General features: G+C 31.7%; 2 protein-coding genes across 2 annotated transcripts; both read left to right on the forward strand.

The window, feature by feature from the left end:
* The first annotated feature begins 6796 nt into the window (after positions 1-6796).
* Positions 6797-10671, forward strand: LOC101515504 (uncharacterized). The gene is made up of 7 exons (XM_004491702.4): positions 6797-6934; positions 7844-8211; positions 8513-8740; positions 8868-9222; positions 9311-9438; positions 9608-9743; positions 10178-10671. Exons 2-7 carry the CDS (start codon positions 7868-7870, stop codon positions 10415-10417), a joined length of 1431 nt encoding a protein of 476 aa, XP_004491759.1. The 5' UTR covers positions 6797-6934; positions 7844-7867; the 3' UTR covers positions 10418-10671.
* Positions 10672-13987: 3316 nt separating this feature from the next.
* On the forward strand, positions 13988-15876 carry LOC140918633 (uncharacterized). Its single transcript, XM_073363560.1, has 5 exons — positions 13988-14048; positions 14168-14427; positions 14516-14643; positions 14813-14948; positions 15383-15876. Exons 1-5 carry the CDS (start codon positions 13988-13990, stop codon positions 15620-15622), a joined length of 825 nt encoding a protein of 274 aa, XP_073219661.1. The 3' UTR covers positions 15623-15876.
* The last annotated feature ends 5430 nt before the right edge of the window (positions 15877-21306 follow it).

Raw genomic sequence — 21306 nt, forward strand, 5'->3', positions numbered from 1 at the left:
GTACCTTTCACAGGAAGAAAATTTTTCTTCGCAAGTATGTTGAGTCCTTTCTCACTCAAGTGACCAAGGCGCATATGCCATAAATCAGAAGATGCATCTTCAATTGCATTCACTTCTTCCATGCATAGCTTCGTAGGCATCCTATAGAGAGAAGTGGAACTTTGCTCCTTTGCAACCACTAGGGACCCTTTAGTGATTTTACATATACCACCACCACCAAAGAAAGTGTGATAACCATCAATATCCAAGGCTTTCACTGAAATCAAATTGAAACGAATATCAGGAACGTGTCTAACATTCTTCAATTGAAGCTTGCAACCAATCCCAGTTTCAACCCAAACATCTCCCATACTGATAATTTTACATACTCCTTCATCTCTCATTTTAACCATGCCAAAATCACCAGTACTGTAAGATGAGAAGAAATCACGCATAGGAGTAACATGATATGAGGTACCCGAATCAATAATCCAAGTTGAATCCTGACACACAAGGTTTATGGAATTATCATCACAAATAATGTAGACATTATTAACAGATGCAACTGTTATTGTATCTTTATCATTTTTCTTCTCTTTGTCTTCATCTCTTTCCCTTGATTGATCTCTCTTAAGGGAACCTGCAATTTCTTTTTATGTGACCCATTTTGCCACAATGATAGCATATCACTTCTTTTCTAGTCCTCGACTTGCTTCTTGACTTGCTACGACTTTCAGAGTTGTCGCGTCTATGGAATTTTCTAGATTGACTTCTCCCCCGTGACTCTGTAACTAGTGCTTCTGACTTTGAGGAAGAACCAAACAAACCACATTCCTTTCTTCGAGCTTCTTCGTTCAACATGCTCTCTCTAACTGTTGACATTTTCAAGTTTCCACTTGGAGCTGAATTGGTCAACGTCACAACAATGACTTCCCAATTATCAGGCAAGGAACTCAATAATAACAACGCTTGCAACTCATCATCTAATTTAATTTTTGCGGTTGTCAACTGATTCACTGTATTCTAAAAAATACTCATATGCTCTGCCATTGAATCCCCATCTTTGTATTTCATATTCACCAGCTTCCGAATCAAGAATGCTTTATTTTGCACATTCTTTCGTTCATACAACTCTTTTAATTTTTCCCACATCTTATTAGCATCTATTTCAGTTTCAACATGTGGATACACACTAAGATCCAACCAATGCCTGATCAACGCCACTGCCTTTCTATTCATCTTCTTCCAGTCAGCGTCAGATTTATCTGCGGGTTTAGCAGTGTCACCCTCAATAGGATCGTACAAATCTTTACTGTATAACATGTCTTCCATGAGAGTCTTCCAAAATGTATAATTAGAAGAGTTGAGTTTAATCATATTGAGACCTTTATTTTCCACCTCCATTTAAATGCACAAATCAAATAACCGAGCTCTAGATACCACTTTGTTGGGAAAAACCAGAGATAATTAGCGATAATTATCTCAATAATGCGGAATATTTTTTCCCCCACTTGTGCAGATAAATGGCCAAACATAAATTACAATTCCAAGAGCAATAATAATTGGCAGAAAATTAAATATGAGACAAACACAATTTTAACGTGGAAAACTTCCCTCAAATTGAGAGAATAAAAACCACGGGACCTAGTCCAGTAAAAACTTCCACTATAATAATTAATGGGTACACCAAGAGTCTTCCTAATAACAATAAGGAATATCAATCAACAATAACAACCTTATAACAACCTTCCACTAAAGTGGGTATGTCAAAGTAACTCTCTTCCGTTGTCTGTTTGTGTGTCTCTTAGGGATTTCTAAATCCTTTTTATTACCTTCAAGTGGGCCAAGCCCATTAAAACCTTTTTATTTCTTTTTATTTCAATAATAATAATAATATTAGTAAAATTAGTGGGTTCCACATTTTCAAAATTTATTTTTCTCAAAATATTTTGTGAGAAAAATTAAAAATAAATTCCTCAATAAAAATTGAATTTCTTTTCTCGAATTAAAAAAATTTTGAAAAAAAATTATAAATTATTTTTTATCAGAAAAAAATCGAAACTTTTTTATCGGAAAGTTTTAAGAAAAAATTATTTTCTAAAAAAATTAAAAATATTTTGTCAAAAAAAAAAGTCAGTTCTTTTTTAAAAAGAGGCCAAAAGGTTCACTAAACCCACAAAATTTTAGGACTTTGTGGTGTTGAGGGTTTTATTTTTTTGGGAGTCTTTTTAATTATGAATTTTTTGACTCCTCCAACATATGACTGAGACCAATAATTAGCAGACTTATCAAATTGACAGTTCTATAGACTATATCAACTTGAGATTTCAAGCTCATCGATTGCAAGTTGTAGAACTAAACCTGAACCAAACATTACAAGATAACAAATTAGCAGTAAAAAGAAGGGAAACCATAAATAATGTGAAGAGGTTAGTTTGCAAAAAACTTGGAACTCCATTAGGTATTTATAGAGCATCGAATTCACCACCACAAAATATCCGAACAAAAATTTGAATTGGAAAAAAACAAAACAAAACAAAAGACGCTAATCCTTTGGGTAAACTATAATAGTAGCATTATTATAGAATCTACACCAGATAATATACAAATAAAATATGATATAAAATTAAATAAAGATATAATAAAATATTATCATATTAAATGTATGATATACACATGATAACTAACGTGATAATACTATTTATTTTATTATGTATTTAATACATATCTCATTATGACATGATATAATATATATTATATTTAAATAACAAAATTACAATTGTGAATAACTATATATTAGTTTTTTTTCTCTTTCAAATAAACTTATTATATTTTAAATATTATAAATTAATAAAAAATACTAAAAAATTAAATAAGTAATGAAATAATTTTATATTTAAAACTATCAATTGACACTACTAAATAAACTATTTAAATTTTAAAAAAATTATGAGTAATCAATAAATAAAGATAGGATATATATTATATTTAAATGACAAAAATAACCTTGTAAATAAATTATAGTTATTTTAAAATTTTAATTAATTTTCATATTTTTATAATTTTGAATACTAATTTATTAAATTATATAAAAGATAAAACTACTCTTGTGATAAAATTATAAATATTTTTTAAATTAATAATTAATATTGCATTTTTAAGTTTAATATCAAATTCAATTAATTATTTTTATATTTATATTTTAATATTTTAATATTTTAGATTATATTTTATAAATTGTTTTATATTTGTATTTTATTATATTTTAATTTAATATTTTAAATTATATTTTATATGAGTAATTAAATAAATTAATATTCTTATCATATCCTACTAGTTTTTAATCCAACTCAGATTCATAAAAGAAATTTTAACTAAAAAAATAAGATATAATAAATTTATGAATTATCTTATCATATTCTATTAGTTTATCAAAAACTGAATTTAAACCATATATATATATATATATATATATTTATAACTTATTCATATGTTATCTATCATCCTATTAATTAAAACAGATCCTAAAATAATGTACTTGTTTGGGTGATTGTTATGGGACCACTTTTTTTTTATGCCCTTATGCAATTATGCATGCTATTCACTAATGCCACCTGCTCTGTACCCAAACATTAAATGAAAACTAACTACGATTAAAATTTATGTGAAAAAAACCATTACAAAATAAATGAAACAAAAATGTTATAATAAATAAGGGTATAAAAACCACATAAAAAAAATTAGAAAAAAAGTCTCACTTACAAAAAATTTGAATAGTAGAATTTTAATTTTTCTTTTCGTAAAGACTATGGATTTCTCTAATTCAACTACAATTATCTTTCAACCCAAGAACTAAGATCATTTCGGTATTTCGATTAGGGATATACAAAATATATGATTAATTGCACTATATTGATAAATTGATTTGCACTACACAAAAAATTCCAAACCAATTAAATAGTTGATGAATTGAACCACGTATTTAGTATAGAAATATAAGAACTTGCCAAACTAAACTTGTTGGAAATAAATCTGAGAGTCTGAATCGCGCTTCAAGAATAGCAAGCTTCAAAGAACCAATGAATAAAAAAATACACAAAATCATTCATATCATGAATAGATTTAAACCAGCCACAATCATTGTTAGTTCCAGTGTTACTTACAAACGAGATGCTTAAGCCATCATTGAAGAAGTGCTGTGTTGCGCCCGTGCCGAAGAGAGAAGGAGAGCAACATAATTAAAACTTATAATGGACAAGGTGTCAAGGAAAATAATTGCAAACAAAATCTTATTTAATAATACTGAGCATAACAAGAAAGATAAAAATAGATATTGCTATCATTAATTAGATAAGTACTATTATAGATAAGTGAAATGTGACAAAAATATGAGTAAACACAAATCAACATGAAATTGTTCATAAACTCATATATGATGAGTCCCAACCAAACCAGATAAAAAAATTAAAAGGCAAATCTAAAGCATATAGTCATTTGCAATTGCATGTATCAGTATATAGTCATTTACATATATCATTACAAAGCCAATAGTCATGGCATGTATCGACAAACAAGGTGCAGAAGATTCAGGTGACCAAAGTAGAAAATTAAAATATGTGATAGGATCAAGAGAAATTGAATGAAACATTTTATAAAAATCGTTACTGCTAAAAGGTATAAATGAAGTAGTGCAAACAACATCCATTATCTACAAACAAAAGAAAGAACAAAGATAATCATTGTGAGAGTGTGAGTTGTCTGGAAGAAGAAGATAATTGAACCATACTTTCAACATTGTGAACACGAATTGGAAAACGGAATTGAGGTGGACGACGACACAAACTGGAACAGAGGCAACCACTCTTGGCGATGGATGAGAACATGAAGTGCTATAGAGGCAACGGGAACAAACACAACCAGAGATGACGACGATGTTGGGTTGTGACAGCGCGATGGAGAGAAAGTGCAGAACAATCATGAAAGTGAAAGAGGGTTCTTGTTTTGGTGACAAGAAAAAGAGGTTTTCACAAACTCAAGTACTGTAATATTAAAGCTTTTCAATGAGTGAAAGCATATCGTGCATCTCGAACTTAGAGAGAAATTTGGAGATTTGATGCGTGAGGATTTCTGAATGTGGGACAGGGGTTTGGGGGAGAAAGGTGAGAAAAAAGTGTTAGAACATAACTTAAGAAAATAAAACACAAGATAATTGAAAATACAACACGTTTCCTTGTGAAATGTTGCACAAACCCGTCGCAATCAAAAAATGAAGGCAATTTTGAGAGAACTGTCGCAAGTTTTGCGTGTAATTTCTTAATTTTCTTGTAGCGAATAGACATATGAATTAATTGTTTTATTATAGTTGAGTTATCTTGTGATATTATATTAAAACCTTTTCAATTTTGTGATTTGCATTGTTATCATGGTCAATGAATTACTTTGTTAAAATATATTGTAACATTGCTGAAATACTTTGTTATTTATAATTTAGTTATACAATAAGAATAGAATACGGGATTATCATGCAACAAAGTAACAAGAGAAAGAAAGATATATTAATTGTTTTTTATTGATATTTTATTGTTACTTATGCATTTTACAATTTAAATTTGATATGATGTATTGAATAATTTATATTAAACTTAAAATTATTACAAATTATTTATTTACTTATGATTTTTTTAAATTTTAAGTTATTTATTTAGTTGTATCAACGATTATTTTAAACTAAATTTTTAAGCAGTTTTTGTTTATTTATTAAAAAACAAAATAATAAAAATTAAATTTGATAGAAGAAATGAAATAGATTATAAAATTAATTTTTTTGATTTATTATAAAATATATCTTATCCTGTCATTATCTATTAAATATCAAATACTAAATATAAGAAAATAATTTAATCATATTTGTTATTATATATGCATCAAACACGCCGTAAGTTCTTATCTTATCTATTTCATATATTATTTCTATCTAGTTCTCTATGCTAAATTTACTATTATAGATCGACAAGCAAACATGATGAAGAATCAATTTTGTGATGCTGGGAGTTGAGGTATCAACAGTAATCTTAGCCGATGATTCTAATACAAGGAATATAATTAGTTATTTTTGTTTGTCTAAATAGTAAAATGCTCGCTGCTTTTAACAAGGTCAATTCCTATATAAATCATAAAAGGTATTATTGTGAATTTTATACTTATTTTGTTCATTGTTTATTAAATATTATACAAGTAAAAAAGATTGTCTAGTAATTTAAAGATTTGTTTTGACCAAATTATTTTATAATATGCTATTTTATTGAGTGCTTATTATTTTATAAATATGAACATTTTTTTTGTTTTTAAAAGATGAACACTTTATATTAAATGACTCGATATAATAGTAAAAAATATATATTAAAATTATACCTTGTAGATTTGATTTTTGTTAATCTTATTAATAAAAAGAGAAAAATACAAATTTTTAAATTTTTTTTTACCAATTCTAATAATAAAAAAAATATTATTAAATCTATTAGATGTTTGATTTATGTTCATGTCTGTAGTAGAGGTAAGAAACCCATAAATACCGTGAGATAAACATGTGAAAGAAATTTAACTAACTAAAATCTATCAGATTTTTTGTGGATTTATCGTGCAAAAATTGCGTTGATAACTGAAAAAAAAAATTAACGCATAACAAAAAAAAATAGCAAGAGAGAAGTCAAAATTGGTTACTCTCGCCACGTTACCGTAATTGATTACGTGGCACGTTATAATTCGTTGGCCCACGTAAAGATCTCATCCACCCTTCCTCCTATATGAATCAGAAACTCTATCTCTCAGATCCAGTTCTCACCGCAGCAGCGGAACCAAATCTCTCTCTTGCATCTCTCCTCCCTCAAGAGTCACAATATCTTGTTTTCTATCTCTCAACAAAATTCGTATTCGATCACAGATCTTCAACAAACAGGTAAATCTATTTCTCTTTGATTCATTTTAGAGTATTCTCTGATCTATAGATCTGTATCAATTTCTCTGATTTGTTCGATCTGTTATTTGTTTTTATGCCATTGTGTATGTTTGCATGTGAGTAAATTGTTGACCTGTGGCGTGCGAGGGTTTTGAATTCTTGTGTATGTTCGGATTTGTTTTGCTTATTTTGTGATTTTTGCTGAATGCTTTGATACAGATCTAGCCCGATCCAGCTGGATGGCTCGATCCAGCTGGATTTTGGATCGCATGATTTTTATTTTCAGTTTCATAATTTGTATTACATAATTTGTGGGATCGAGGTTTCGATTACATAATTTGTATTATTCAATGCATGTCCCAAAGGATTGAATCAGTCAAAATTTGTCATTGATTGTTGTTTCTGGGAATATATTTTAATTAAACATATGAAGGATTGAAAGTTGTTTAAATAAATTCATGGGCATGCGCAATTTGCTTGTAGATATGACAATCTTTCAATTCAGGATTTTTATGGGTACCTGCAATTGAGCATTTTCCCTCTTTTTTTGTTTTTTCAAATAAAGGTTTTGCTTTGTAATTAAAGATTTTGCTTTGTATTATTCAATGAATGCTCAAACTCAATAATATAGAAGCTTCACGTTTTATGTTCCATATTAGGCATCATGGGTTTTTGGTGAATAGATGTTAGGTCTAGGTAGAGATTTTTATGTGAAATTCATGCTGCTCGTATGTGAAATAGAACTGACTGAACAAACAAATTATAATGTCATATCTATTTTTTTACAATATTGGTTTCTATTCTTTATGAATTGTCATTTGGATGCCGAGGTGTTCTTATTAGTATTAGTTTTCCCGTTCTCTCCTATTTGAAGTCTACTTATCTATGCATTGTAAATATCTGGTGCAGGTTAAATTAGTGTAATTTGTTAAGATGGGAGGTGGTTTTAGAGTGCTTCACTTAGTTAGACCGTTTCTATCATTCCTTCCCGAAGTTCAGACTGCTGACAGGAAAGTGCCATTTAGAGAGAAGGTCATTTATACTGTGATCTCCCTGTTCATTTTTCTGGTTTGTAGTCAGCTTCCTCTGTATGGAATACACTCAACAACAGGCGCTGATCCATTCTATTGGATGCGTGTTATCCTAGCTTCAAACCGTGGAACTGTTATGGAGCTCGGAATCACCCCCATTGTGACTTCTGGACTGGTAATGCAACTTTTGGCTGGGTCAAAGATCATTGAAGTGGACAACAATGTACGGGAGGATCGTGCTCTCTTGTAAGTATTATTTATTGCATGTTATTTTCTTTCATAGTACAATATTACATATTCCACATTTTGTATGCCAGAAATTTCATATGGTTTCATTGGTGGTTCCGAATTTGTTATACATGCTTTATGCTTTATTTAATAGTGTGTGGAATTAATATAGTTTGTGCTCTGGGTTTTGGGTTATGGTTGTCAATTCCTTCAATTTTGCATATTTCCTATTGAGGTTTTGTGTTATATGGTGGCAAATTATGTTTGACCTCATCCACAAGTATATTGACTAATGAGATGAATTCCTCTTTGCCATCAGAAATGGTGCACAGAAGCTACTTGGCATTTTGATTGCTGTTGGAGAGGCTGTAGCCTATGTTCTTTCTGGGATGTATGGTAGTGTGGGCCAACTTGGAGTGGGAAATGCCATCCTCATCATCCTCCAGCTCTTTTTTGCGGGTATCATTGTCATATGTTTAGATGAGCTCCTTCAAAAAGGTTATGGTTTGGGATCTGGAATTTCTCTTTTCATTGCCACTAATATCTGGTAAGTTTTGTGCTGCCTTTCTTAATTTTCTATGTCAATTTTTTTTTTGCCGTGTGCTAATGCAGCTGCTAAACATAGAATGTCCTTTTAACAATAACTAAGGAGAAATTCTCTCATTTTGATGCAGTGAAAACATTATATGGAAGGCATTTAGTCCCACAACCATTAATAGTGGTCGGGGAGCTGAGTTTGAGGGTGCTGTTATTGCTCTATTCCATTTGTTGATAACTAGAACAGATAAGGTCCGTGCACTTCGAGAGGCATTTTACCGGCAGAATCTTCCCAATGTCACAAATCTGCTGGCCACTGTCTTGATCTTCCTAATTGTGATATACTTCCAAGGTTTCCGCGTGGTTTTGCCTGTAAGGTCAAAGAATGCTCGTGGACAGCAGGGTTCATATCCAATCAAACTGTTTTACACCTCCAACATGCCCATTATTCTTCAGTCTGCCCTCGTTTCCAATCTCTACTTCATTTCCCAGGTAGTGGAGTTTTGTTATGGTTAGTTACAAATTGGAGTAAATATTTTTCTCTTGTTTTTAACAATATGATTTTACCCGATTTTTACAGCTGCTACACAGAAAGTACAGTGGAAACTTCATTGTGAATCTGTTGGGCAAATGGAAGGAATCTGAATATGGAGGTGGTCACTCTATTCCTGTTGGTGGCATTGCATACTATATAACTGCACCATCCAGGTAATAGAGGTGTTTCCATTCATATGGTTTTATAATTATGAACATTATATTCTTTGCCTAGTTTGTTAGACCCATATATGATATAAAACATCAACCAATTATATATTCTTAATGTTAGTTATTGTTGTCTCAACTCTAATTTGTCATTTTGAACTATTGTTTTTTCCAGCTTAGCTGATATGGCAGCCAATCCTTTCCATGCACTGTTCTATCTTGTGTTTATGTTGTCAGCCTGTGCCTTGTTCTCTAAAACTTGGATTGAAGTCTCTGGTTCATCTGCTAGAGATGTTGCCAAACAGTTGAAGGTACGGATTTGAATTGCATTTATATAACATTCATTCTTGGTCTATACCTTTACCTGGTAATATAAGAGCCTGTTTTCTCAGCACATGCTCATAAGTAAATGTTTATTTTCTCAATAAGCAATGTGACTGAGTACACTATTTCAAGATGTTGAAAGTCTTGTTTCCCCAATTCATTTGTTTATACTTGTCTCCACTTAAAATACAGCGCTGATTATTAGATAGGTTTGAATCTGATTTAAAAGCAATACCGTGTCTGAAATTTCTTACCATGTGGCAACTCTACTAGTATTGTATTTATGCAGTTGATCACTGTCTCATGGCCATGCACTGTTTAAACCACACAGAAATTGGTGTTTGTAGTGAAATTTGTGGGTCAACTGATTCGTTCTATTGCTTTCTAAAATTTCTGCCATTAATATATTTTCAACTTGCAGGAACAACAAATGGTAATGCCTGGCCATCGGGAGTCGAACTTGCAGAAAGAGCTGAACCGATACATTCCCACTGCTGCAGCATTTGGAGGAATATGCATTGGTGCCCTGACAGTATTGGCAGATTTCATGGGGGCAATTGGTTCAGGGACTGGAATATTACTTGCAGTAACAATCATCTATCAGTACTTTGAGACGTTTGAGAAGGAGAGAGCCAGCGAGCTTGGTTTCTTTGGTTTCTAAGCTCTGCTCAGTTATCACTGTTGGTGACGCAATCGGGATAAATCCCACACCCACAGTTTTTGAGTATTGAGGAATGATTGTAGGTACTTTAACACAGTAAGGAAGAACGTAGATTAGCTTGCTATCCCTTTTTTCTCAAGTGGGGAAGTACCAACTAGTATATCATTGTAAACTTTTTTGCCTTTTCTCTGGAAATATTTGTGTTAATTTAACGTCAAAGTTAGACACCATGGGTTAAAAGTGAATTTGATTGATCTGTGCGTACTTTTAGAAATTTATTAATTTTGTTATTTATTTTTACTATTTTCCTTGCATGAATATTTCTTTGATGAGTTTATGTTAATTTTGACCGAAGACTAATTAATTGAAGCTGACCCTCTATCATATGTACATTGTGTAGTTCTTCTACCTAAGTTGTCAAAAGCTCCAAAAACAACCCCTCCCGAAATTACCCTCAACCCCTTCATGATTTACCTGAATAGAATTATCAGATGGTTATCATTATTTAAGTTTAACACCATTATGTTAATTGATCATAACCTCTCCACTCTCTCTCGATATAGAAGAGAATCTTTCGGCACCCTTCTTCTCTGACCTCAGTGCTAAGACTAAGTAATATTTTGTTTTATTTTCTTATAAATTTGCCTCACTTTCCTCTAATATTTTTAATTTGATTTCGGTAAAAACATTTTTCCTTCTCTCACACTTTGTTTGAAGTATGTTAAACAAGAAGATACATATTGCACTGTTAAATTCTAAATGCAAATTAGCATATTGGTGAATTTTTTCATGATTCTTTGAAAAACTTTTATGTGAATTGAAATGATATTTTATAGAATAAATTTTTTTCAATTACTGTACAACAAAGAAAAGAAGAAATAATTTATAAATAATTTGGTAGAATTTTGACACCGAACCATGAATTTGACATGTATTCTACTTTATTATAAAGTGTCTTTATTTATAGAAAAATTTATACTATATTACATATAAAGGGAAGTAGCTTTTGATGTGGATTAAAAAGTAATATTAGAGATCCTCTTTTGATGTGGATTAAAAAGTAATATTAGAGATCTTCTTTGGGTTTTTTTTTGAATTTTTATACATTAAACTAAAGAATAAATAAAAATTTCAAAGTTATCGAACAACAGCTGAACCCCAACCTTCCTCCCGGGGAGTGCAACCATGAGAGCATCCAATGGAAACTTAAGCCAATTCATTGTGACTAAATATATCAAACTACCATTTCCTCTTTGATAAGGGTAGGAATAGGCCAGACTTTAAAAGACATGAGATTGACCTACGATTAATTTTTTAGGCCTAAGTCTGACCTATGATCTATCATAAGTTTTTTTTCCGATCTGACATGACATTTTTAAAAGTCTGGCCTGACCTGACATTTTTAAAAGTCTGGCCTGGAAGCATATTTAAAAATCTTATTTATATTAAAATATTTAAATGCTCTACTCATACCACATGATGCTCTTCACATACCAATATCAATGTACATATCTATATATATTAAATAAAAAATAATTTTTCTAACAAAATAGTTTTAAAAAAAATCTGAAACAAACATCTTCTAAACCCTAAAACATAATTTTTGGTTTCAAAGAATATATTTTTTCTGAAACAAACGCACCCATTATTACCTCTCAAACAAATATAAAACGACTACTAAGTGATTTGACTAATTGAATGACTACCGAATATGAGACGACTACCAAATATGGAACGACTGCTGAATATGGAATAACTACTGAGTGATTGCCTAATTGATATAATTTAAAATAGTAAATAATATTATTAATATAATAATAAAAAATAATATTAATAAATAATAAAATATAAATAGGTCAGCCTGTCAGACCTAATAGGCTTTTTTATAACCTATTTAAATAAATAGACTTTAAAAATAGTCTGAGCCTAACATTTTTATTCAATAGGCCAAGTCAAGTCAGACCATAAGTAGACTAGACCATAGACCCCTAACAGAAGGCCTAACCTATTCTCATCCCTACTCTTTGATTGACAACTCAAACTTTCAAGGACTTCATTGTCTTTTTATTTAATTTTGTGCAACCTTTTCAATAGTTGTTAGTAAAAAAGGACAATAATAATCTTCTATCAATGACTACACCATCAAAACATTTATATTTGTCTAAGAGTACAATTTTTAAAAAACACACGAAATTGATTTGTCACATGCATGATTTGTACCAAGTGATACTCATGCAAGGCCTTTGGTACACCAATTAGCAACTTTCATGGCCAAAAAGCTCTGACCTCCCACTCAATGAAGCTCACATTGTTTCCCTTATTCATTTCGCAACTATAAAATTAAAAAAACAATCAGCTACATTATTTGCATGTCTTTGTAGAGATTTGACTGAGCAGCTGAATACACTATGTTGAACCAAATAAATACTGATATGGCTTAGGATAACAATAACCTAGTTGATTTAATATTCTTTGAACATGATCATTTTCTAAATTTATCTTTTCGTTATGTGAATAATGCACGTGTTTGATGTTTAATATATGTTTCATTTTTATAGACAATGGTAGAGCAATAATGCAAATGGAACGACCAATTGAGTTGATTAGCATGGTTGATGACTCTAAGGATGTTTGAAACTTGCAGTGAGGGTCACACATATGTGGTTTGAAAAAACAATTTATGCCACCGACAATATTACTGGGTTGAGTCGTGGACTAGGTTGCTCTCTTTAAGACGTTTCGAGGCACTGTCCAAAAGGTGCAAGGCAGACTATCAACCACGAAGTCCCTAGGATAAAACATCCTAGATCACTGTATCGGAGTTCTACTGCACTGTAGAAAACCGTTCTAGAATTACACCCACAATATGGCAGTCTGATGACTACTAGTCATAATATGACACTAAGACCATTCAAAAGAAATAGAAGAAGTGAGTAAGGAAAGTGAGAAGTTAGAAAAGTCTCAGATAAAGAGAGTTTTTGGTGTGTCTTTTCAACTAAGGAGAGCACTGTATTTATATATAAAATTCGTAACTGGATCAAAGAGAGAAGTGCGATACATTAGGTCTGATTCACTAAACGTGTGCTCAGATATTAAGGATTTGACCACATAAATGTGCGCCACAATTTGTTTGACCACCAAAACGTGCGCCACGTTTCATTTGACCACAATACGTGCCCTCATACTTGACTTAGGTTTTTGACCGGACAATAACAGATACGCGAGACCAGTAATTAGGGTTTTGACCAACAAAACTGAAGCGCGAATTTGGGGCAAAGAACTGACTGGATCAGATGTTGAATGTTGACTCGTGGAGGGCAATTACGTAATTAACGTATCAATTAGAGATAAAAACGCAAACATTCATTTAATTAAATAAATAATTAATTTTCATATGCTAAAAAATGTTATGTTTTCGTTATGTGAATAATGCACGTGTTTGATGTTTAATATATGTTTCATTTTTATAGACAATGGTAGAGCAATAATGCAAATGGAACGACCAATTGAGTTGATTAGCATGGTTGATGACTCTAAGGATGTTTGAAACTTGCAGTGAGGGTCACACATATGTGGTTTGAAAAAACAATTTATGCCACCGACAATATTACTGGGTTGAGTCGTGGACTAGGTTGCTCTCTTTAAGACGTTTCGAGGCACTGCCCAAAAGGTGCAAGGCAGACTATCAACCACGAAGTCCCTAGGATAAAACATCCTAGATCACTGTATCGGAGTTCTACTGCATTGTAGAAAACCGTTCTAGAATTACACCCACAATATGGCAGTCTGATGACTACCGGCAGAATCTTCCCAATGTCACAAATCTGCTGGCCACTGTCTTGATCTTCCTAATTGTGATATACTTCCAAGGTTTCCGCGTGGTTTTGCCTGTAAGGTCAAAGAATGCTCGTGGACAGCAGGGTTCATATCCAATCAAACTGTTTTACACCTCCAACATGCCCATTATTCTTCAGTCTGCCCTCGTTTCCAATCTCTACTTCATTTCCCAGGTAGTGGAGTTTTGTTATGGTTAGTTACAAATTGGAGTAAATATTTTTCTCTTGTTTTTAACAATATGATTTTACCCGATTTTTACAGCTGCTACACAGAAAGTACAGTGGAAACTTCATTGTGAATCTGTTGGGCAAATGGAAGGAATCTGAATATGGAGGTGGTCACTCTATTCCTGTTGGTGGCATTGCATACTATATAACTGCACCATCCAGGTAATAGAGGTGTTTCCATTCATATGGTTTTATAATTATGAACATTATATTCTTTGCCTAGTTTGTTAGACCCATATATGATATAAAACATCAACCAATTATATATTCTTAATGTTAGTTATTGTTGTCTCAACTCTAATTTGTCATTTTGAACTATTGTTTTTTCCAGCTTAGCTGATATGGCAGCCAATCCTTTCCATGCACTGTTCTATCTTGTGTTTATGTTGTCAGCCTGTGCCTTGTTCTCTAAAACTTGGATTGAAGTCTCTGGTTCATCTGCTAGAGATGTTGCCAAACAGTTGAAGGTACGGATTTGAATTGCATTTATATAACATTCATTCTTGGTCTATACCTTTACCTGGTAATATAAGAGCCTGTTTTCTCAGCACATGCTCATAAGTAAATGTTTATTTTCTCAATAAGCAATGTGACTGAGTACACTATTTCAAGATGTTGAAAGTCTTGTTTCCCCAATTCATTTGTTTATACTTGTCTCCACTTAAAATACAGCGCTGATTATTAGATAGGTTTGAATCTGATTTAAAAGCAATACCGTGTCTGAAATTTCTTACCATGTGGCAACTCTACTAGTATTGTATTTATGCAGTTGATCACTGTCTCATGGCCATGCACTGTTTAAACCACACAGAAATTGGTGTTTGTAGTGAAATTTGTGGGTCAACTGATTCGTTCTATTGCTTTCTAAAATTTCTGCCATTAATATATTTTCAACTTGCAGGAACAACAAATGGTAATGCCTGGCCATCGGGAGTCGAACTTGCAGAAAGAGCTGAACCGATACATTCCCACTGCTGCAGCATTTGGAGGAATATGCATTGGTGCCCTGACAGTATTGGCAGATTTCATGGGGGCAATTGGTTCAGGGACTGGAATATTACTTGCAGTAACAATCATCTATCAGTACTTTGAGACGTTTGAGAAGGAGAGAGCCAGCGAGCTTGGTTTCTTTGGTTTCTAAGCTCTGCTCAGTTATCACTGTTGGTGACGCAATCGGGATAAATCCCACACCCACAGTTTTTGAGTATTGAGGAATGATTGTAGGTACTTTAACACAGTAAGGAAGAACGTAGATTAGCTTGCTATCCCTTTTTTCTCAAGTGGGGAAGTACCAACTAGTATATCATTGTAAACTTTTTTGCCTTTTCTCTGGAAATATTTGTGTTAATTTAACGTCAAAGTTAGACACCATGGGTTAAAAGTGAATTTGATTGATCTGTGCGTACTTTTAGAAATTTATTAATTTTGTTATTTATTTTTACTATTTTCCTTGCATGAATATTTCTTTGATGAGTTTATGTTAATTTTGACCGAAGACTAATTAATTGAAGCTGACCCTCTATCATATGTACATTGTGTAGTTCTTCTACCTAAGTTGTCAAAAGCTCCAAAAACAACCCCTCCCGAAATTACCCTCAACCCCTTCATGATTTACCTGAATAGAATTATCAGATGGTTATCATTATTTAAGTTTAACACCATTATGTTAATTGATCATAACCTCTCCACTCTCTCTCGATATAGAAGAGAATCTTTCGGCACCCTTCTTCTCTGACCTCAGTGCTAAGACTAAGTAATATTTTGTTTTATTTTCTTATAAATTTGCCTCACTTTCCTCTAATATTTTTAATTTGATTTCGGTAAAAACATTTTTCCTTCTCTCACACTTTGTTTGAAGTATGTTAAACAAGAAGATACATATTGCACTGTTAAATTCTAAATGCAAATTAGCATATTGGTGAATTTTTTCATGATTCTTTGAAAAACTTTTATGTGAATTGAAATGATATTTTATAGAATAAATTTTTTTCAATTACTGTACAACAAAGAAAAGAAGAAATAATTTATAAATAATTTGGTAGAATTTTGACACCGAACCATGAATTTGACATGTATTCTACTTTATTATAAAGTGTCTTTATTTATAGAAAAATTTATACTATATTACATATAAAGGGAAGTAGCTTTTGATGTGGATTAAAAAGTAATATTAGAGATCCTCTTTTGATGTGGATTAAAAAGTAATATTAGAGATCCTCTTTTGATGTGGATTAAAAAGTAATATTAGAGATCCTCTTTTGATGTGGATTAAAAAGTAATATTAGAGATCCTCTTTTGATGTGGATTAAAAAGTAATATTAGAGATCCTCTTTTGATGTGGATTAAAAAGTAATATTAGAGATCTTCTTTGGGTTTTTTTTTGAATTTTTATACATTAAACTAAAGAATAAATAAAAATTTCAAAGTTATCGAACAACAGCTGAACCCCAACCTTCCTCCCGGGGAGTGCAACCATGAGAGCATCCAATGGAAACTTAAGCCAATTCATTGTGACTAAATATATCAAACTACCATTTCCTCTTTGATAAGGGTAGGAATAGGCCAGACTTTAAAAGACATGAGATTGACCTACGATTAATTTTTTAGGCCTAAGTCTGACCTATGATCTATCATAAGTTTTTTTTCCGATCTGACATGACATTTTTAAAAGTCTGGCCTGACCTGACATTTTTAAAAGTCTGGCCTGGAAGCATATTTAAAAATCTTATTTATATTAAAATATTTAAATGCTCTACTCATACCACATGATGCTCTTCACATACCAATATCAATGTACATATCTATATATATTAAATAAAAAATAATTTTTCTAACAAAATAGTTTTAAAAAAAATCTGAAACAAACATCTTCTAAACCCTAAAACATAATTTTTGGTTTCAAAGAATATATTTTTTCTGAAACAAACGCACCCATTATTACCTCTCAAACAAATATAAAACGACTACTAAGTGATTTGACTAATTGAATGACTACCGAATATGAGACGACTACCAAATATGGAACGACTGCTGAATATGGAATAACTACTGAGTGATTGCCTAATTGATATAATTTAAAATAGTAAATAATATTATTAATATAATAATAAAAAATAATATTAATAAATAATAAAATATAAATAGGTCAGCCTGTCAGACCTAATAGGCTTTTTTATAACCTATTTAAATAAATAGACTTTAAAAATAGTCTGAGCCTAACATTTTTATTCAATAGGCCAAGTCAAGTCAGACCATAAGTAGACTAGACCATAGACCCCTAACAGAAGGCCTAACCTATTCTCATCCCTACTCTTTGATTGACAACTCAAACTTTCAAGGACTTCATTGTCTTTTTATTTAATTTTGTGCAACCTTTTCAATAGTTGTTAGTAAAAAAGGACAATAATAATCTTCTATCAATGACTACACCATCAAAACATTTATATTTGTCTAAGAGTACAATTTTTAAAAAACACACGAAATTGATTTGTCACATGCATGATTTGTACCAAGTGATACTCATGCAAGGCCTTTGGTACACCAATTAGCAACTTTCATGGCCAAAAAGCTCTGACCTCCCACTCAATGAAGCTCACATTGTTTCCCTTATTCATTTCGCAACTATAAAATTAAAAAAACAATCAGCTACATTATTTGCATGTCTTTGTAGAGATTTGACTGAGCAGCTGAATACACTATGTTGAACCAAATAAATACTGATATGGCTTAGGATAACAATAACCTAGTTGATTTAATATTCTTTGAACATGATCATTTTCTAAATTTATCTTTTCGTTATGTGAATAATGCACGTGTTTGATGTTTAATATATGTTTCATTTTTATAGACAATGGTAGAGCAATAATGCAAATGGAACGACCAATTGAGTTGATTAGCATGGTTGATGACTCTAAGGATGTTTGAAACTTGCAGTGAGGGTCACACATATGTGGTTTGAAAAAACAATTTATGCCACCGACAATATTACTGGGTTGAGTCGTGGACTAGGTTGCTCTCTTTAAGACGTTTCGAGGCACTGCCCAAAAGGTGCAAGGCAGACTATCAACCACGAAGTCCCTAGGATAAAACATCCTAGATCACTGTATCGGAGTTCTACTGCATTGTAGAAAACCGTTCTAGAATTACACCCACAATATGGCAGTCTGATGACTACCAGTCATAATATGACACTAAGACCATTCAAAAGAAATAGAAGAAGTGAGTAAGGAAAGTGAGAAGTTAGAAAAGTCTCAGATAAAGAGAGTTTTTGGTGTGTCTTTTCAACTAAGGAGAGCACTGTATTTATATATAAAATTCGTAACTGGATCAAAGAGAGAAGTGCGATACATTAGGTCTGATTCACTAAACGTGTGCTCAGATATTAAGGATTTGACCACATAAATGTGCGCCACAATTTGTTTGACCACCAAAACGTGTGCCACGTTTCATTTGACCACAATACGTGCCCTCATACTTGACTTAGGTTTTTGACCGGACAATAACAGATACGCGAGACCAGTAATTAGGGTTTTGACCAACAAAACTGAAGCGCGAATTTGGGGCAAAGAACTGACTGGATCAGATGTTGAATGTTGACTCGTGGAGGGCAATTACGTAATTAACGTATCAATTAGAGATAAAAACGCAAACATTCATTTAATTAAATAAATAATTAATTTTCATATGCTAAAAAATGATACACCACGTAGCCTAGGCCCAGTCGGACGGCAGCACACACGCGAGTGTGTGGTGGTCAATTTTGCTTGCGTTCTCCCTCCTTTATAAAATTGGGGTACCCCTTGGGGCACACCCTAAGTACCATACCTCCACCTTATATACCCTAGTAGTGTGTGATATCCATCCTATGTGGGACTTCCTTATTTTTCAATTCACAACAACACTAGCTCTCATAAATGTCATCATTATTTCCAACAAACTTCCATTAAAATCATCATTATTTGCAACAATCCCCCACTTGAATTTAAAAAGAAGATTTTTGAAATATCGTCAAACGCTTCTATAAGATTAAGCATAAACAAATATGTCTCTTGACTTGAACTGTTGCGTGAAATGGTTTTCGGTGAATGATGGAGTGAAATGGTTTTCGGTGAATGAAGGCATGAAATGGTTTTCGGTAAATGAAGGCAAATGATTTTAGGTAAGTTGATTTTTTACGTGAATAGATTTTTTATGTGAATAGTTTTTTTTTTAAGTTATTATAAAATTAATATTAAATTAGCATCTGTAACACTCTCTCTGTAGCTAAAAATAACTATAGTGACAAATAAATATATATCACTAAATATTGAGTGTCACAATAGATCTTTTTTTTTTTGTAGTGTAGTGAAATGTTCTAAAATATAAACAACTGTTATGGTGGTGGAAATCAGTCCTGAAATAATGATTTACTTGTATTGTGCAAAATTTTAAAGTTCAAGAAAATGATGCTCAATTTAAGATTTAAGTCATGTGACAATGCATTCAAGTTGCTTTTATGTGGTACTACAATTGTGGATTCATTTGATAGTCTTGATATTCCTATTAATAAGTATAACTTTGTCCATTTTTCCGATATACTTGATGGAAATTTTTGTCCTAATCTTTTAGTAGGTAAAATAATACTTGATCTCTATCAAGACATCATTTATAAATTAACAAAATCACATGTATGGTTTACAAATGTATGCTGGTTGAATGTTTATGTTGATGTAATTAGTGGTGTAAATGAGATTGATAATTCTCAGGCAGAAGAAGGCTACACAAAACCCAGGATCTCACTGACCATTACAAACTGTAGGTATGTTGAGGCAATAATATTGAAAGTGAAAAATGATGCCATATTGTAATTTTTTTATCAAAATGATCATTCGATTATTTTTTCCAGTGGTTTTTTGATGTCATGCACACTTTGAAATGATTATGAAATGAAACTCCAATCAAGATAACTGTCCTGTGATACTTATTCTTACCTGCACTACAGTAAAACACGCAGAATGTAATTATATTGATATATCTGTGTTACAATTTCTCAAACATACTACACCATATTTCATTCAATAAATTAAATAACTAATCTTATCATTTACCAGGATCGTATCCCGTTTTATTTTCAAATTCATGGAATGGCTCGAAGTTATTTATCAATACAGATCTTATAAAAATTAATTGATTCAAAGAGAGGTTAAAATAACAATCATTTTTTATAATTTTATCCTTTTCATAATATCTTACAATCAATATCATTCACAACACATTTCTTTTAATATCTCATCTCCCACGTGATATTCCATTGTTATTCCATAGTTACACTTTAACTCAATAGATACAATCTTCACAATGTACTAACCGTGATAAATATTTTGGTATAAAGCCCAAGTTTTGCACAACAAGAAAACAAGAATTTTGTGAGGGCTTTTGCCCTCACAAAGGGGTATAATCAGCCACAAAGGTTACTTTTGTGAGAGCTTTTGGCAGCCACAAAGAAGCTGGTCACAAAATTTTGTGAGAGCTTTTGCAGCCACAAAGTGCCAGAAACAGGTTGGCATTTGTGAGGGCTTTTGCAGCCACAAAAGACAAGCATTTGTGAGGGCTTTTGCAGCCACAAAAGTCTGCCTTTGTGAGGGCTTAGGCCGCCACAAAGGACAGACTGATTTTAAAATCAGCTTTTCCACAAAATATTACGTATATTAAAAAATTAATTTTTTTAAATTCAAAATTAATTATGTATTATAATTTTATATATAATAAATTAATATAAATATAAATTTAAAATTTAAATTTAAATTGTAATTAAATTAAAATTATAATTAAATTAAAATTATAATT

This window comes from Cicer arietinum, chromosome 7 (assembly GCF_000331145.2).
Source record: "Cicer arietinum cultivar CDC Frontier isolate Library 1 chromosome 7, Cicar.CDCFrontier_v2.0, whole genome shotgun sequence".
NCBI classification, from domain to species: Eukaryota; Viridiplantae; Streptophyta; class Magnoliopsida; order Fabales; family Fabaceae; genus Cicer; species Cicer arietinum.

Bases quoted from the DNA above. Each gene is read 5' to 3' on its own strand.
- LOC101515504 (XM_004491702.4), top strand. From the start codon at position 7,868: ATGGGAGGTGGTTTTAGAGTGCTTCACTTAGTTAGACCGTTTCTATCA. The intron at 8,212-8,512 runs GTAAGTATTATT...CTTTGCCATCAG, and splicing joins CGGGAGGATCGTGCTCTCTT to AAATGGTGCACAGAAGCTAC. The intron at 8,741-8,867 runs GTAAGTTTTGTG...ATTTTGATGCAG, and splicing joins TTCATTGCCACTAATATCTG to TGAAAACATTATATGGAAGG.
- LOC140918633 (XM_073363560.1), top strand. From the start codon at position 13,988: ATGTGGTTTGAAAAAACAATTTATGCCACCGACAATATTACTGGGTTG. The intron at 14,428-14,515 runs GTAGTGGAGTTT...CGATTTTTACAG, and splicing joins ATCTCTACTTCATTTCCCAG to CTGCTACACAGAAAGTACAG. The intron at 14,949-15,382 runs GTACGGATTTGA...TTCAACTTGCAG, and splicing joins ATGTTGCCAAACAGTTGAAG to GAACAACAAATGGTAATGCC.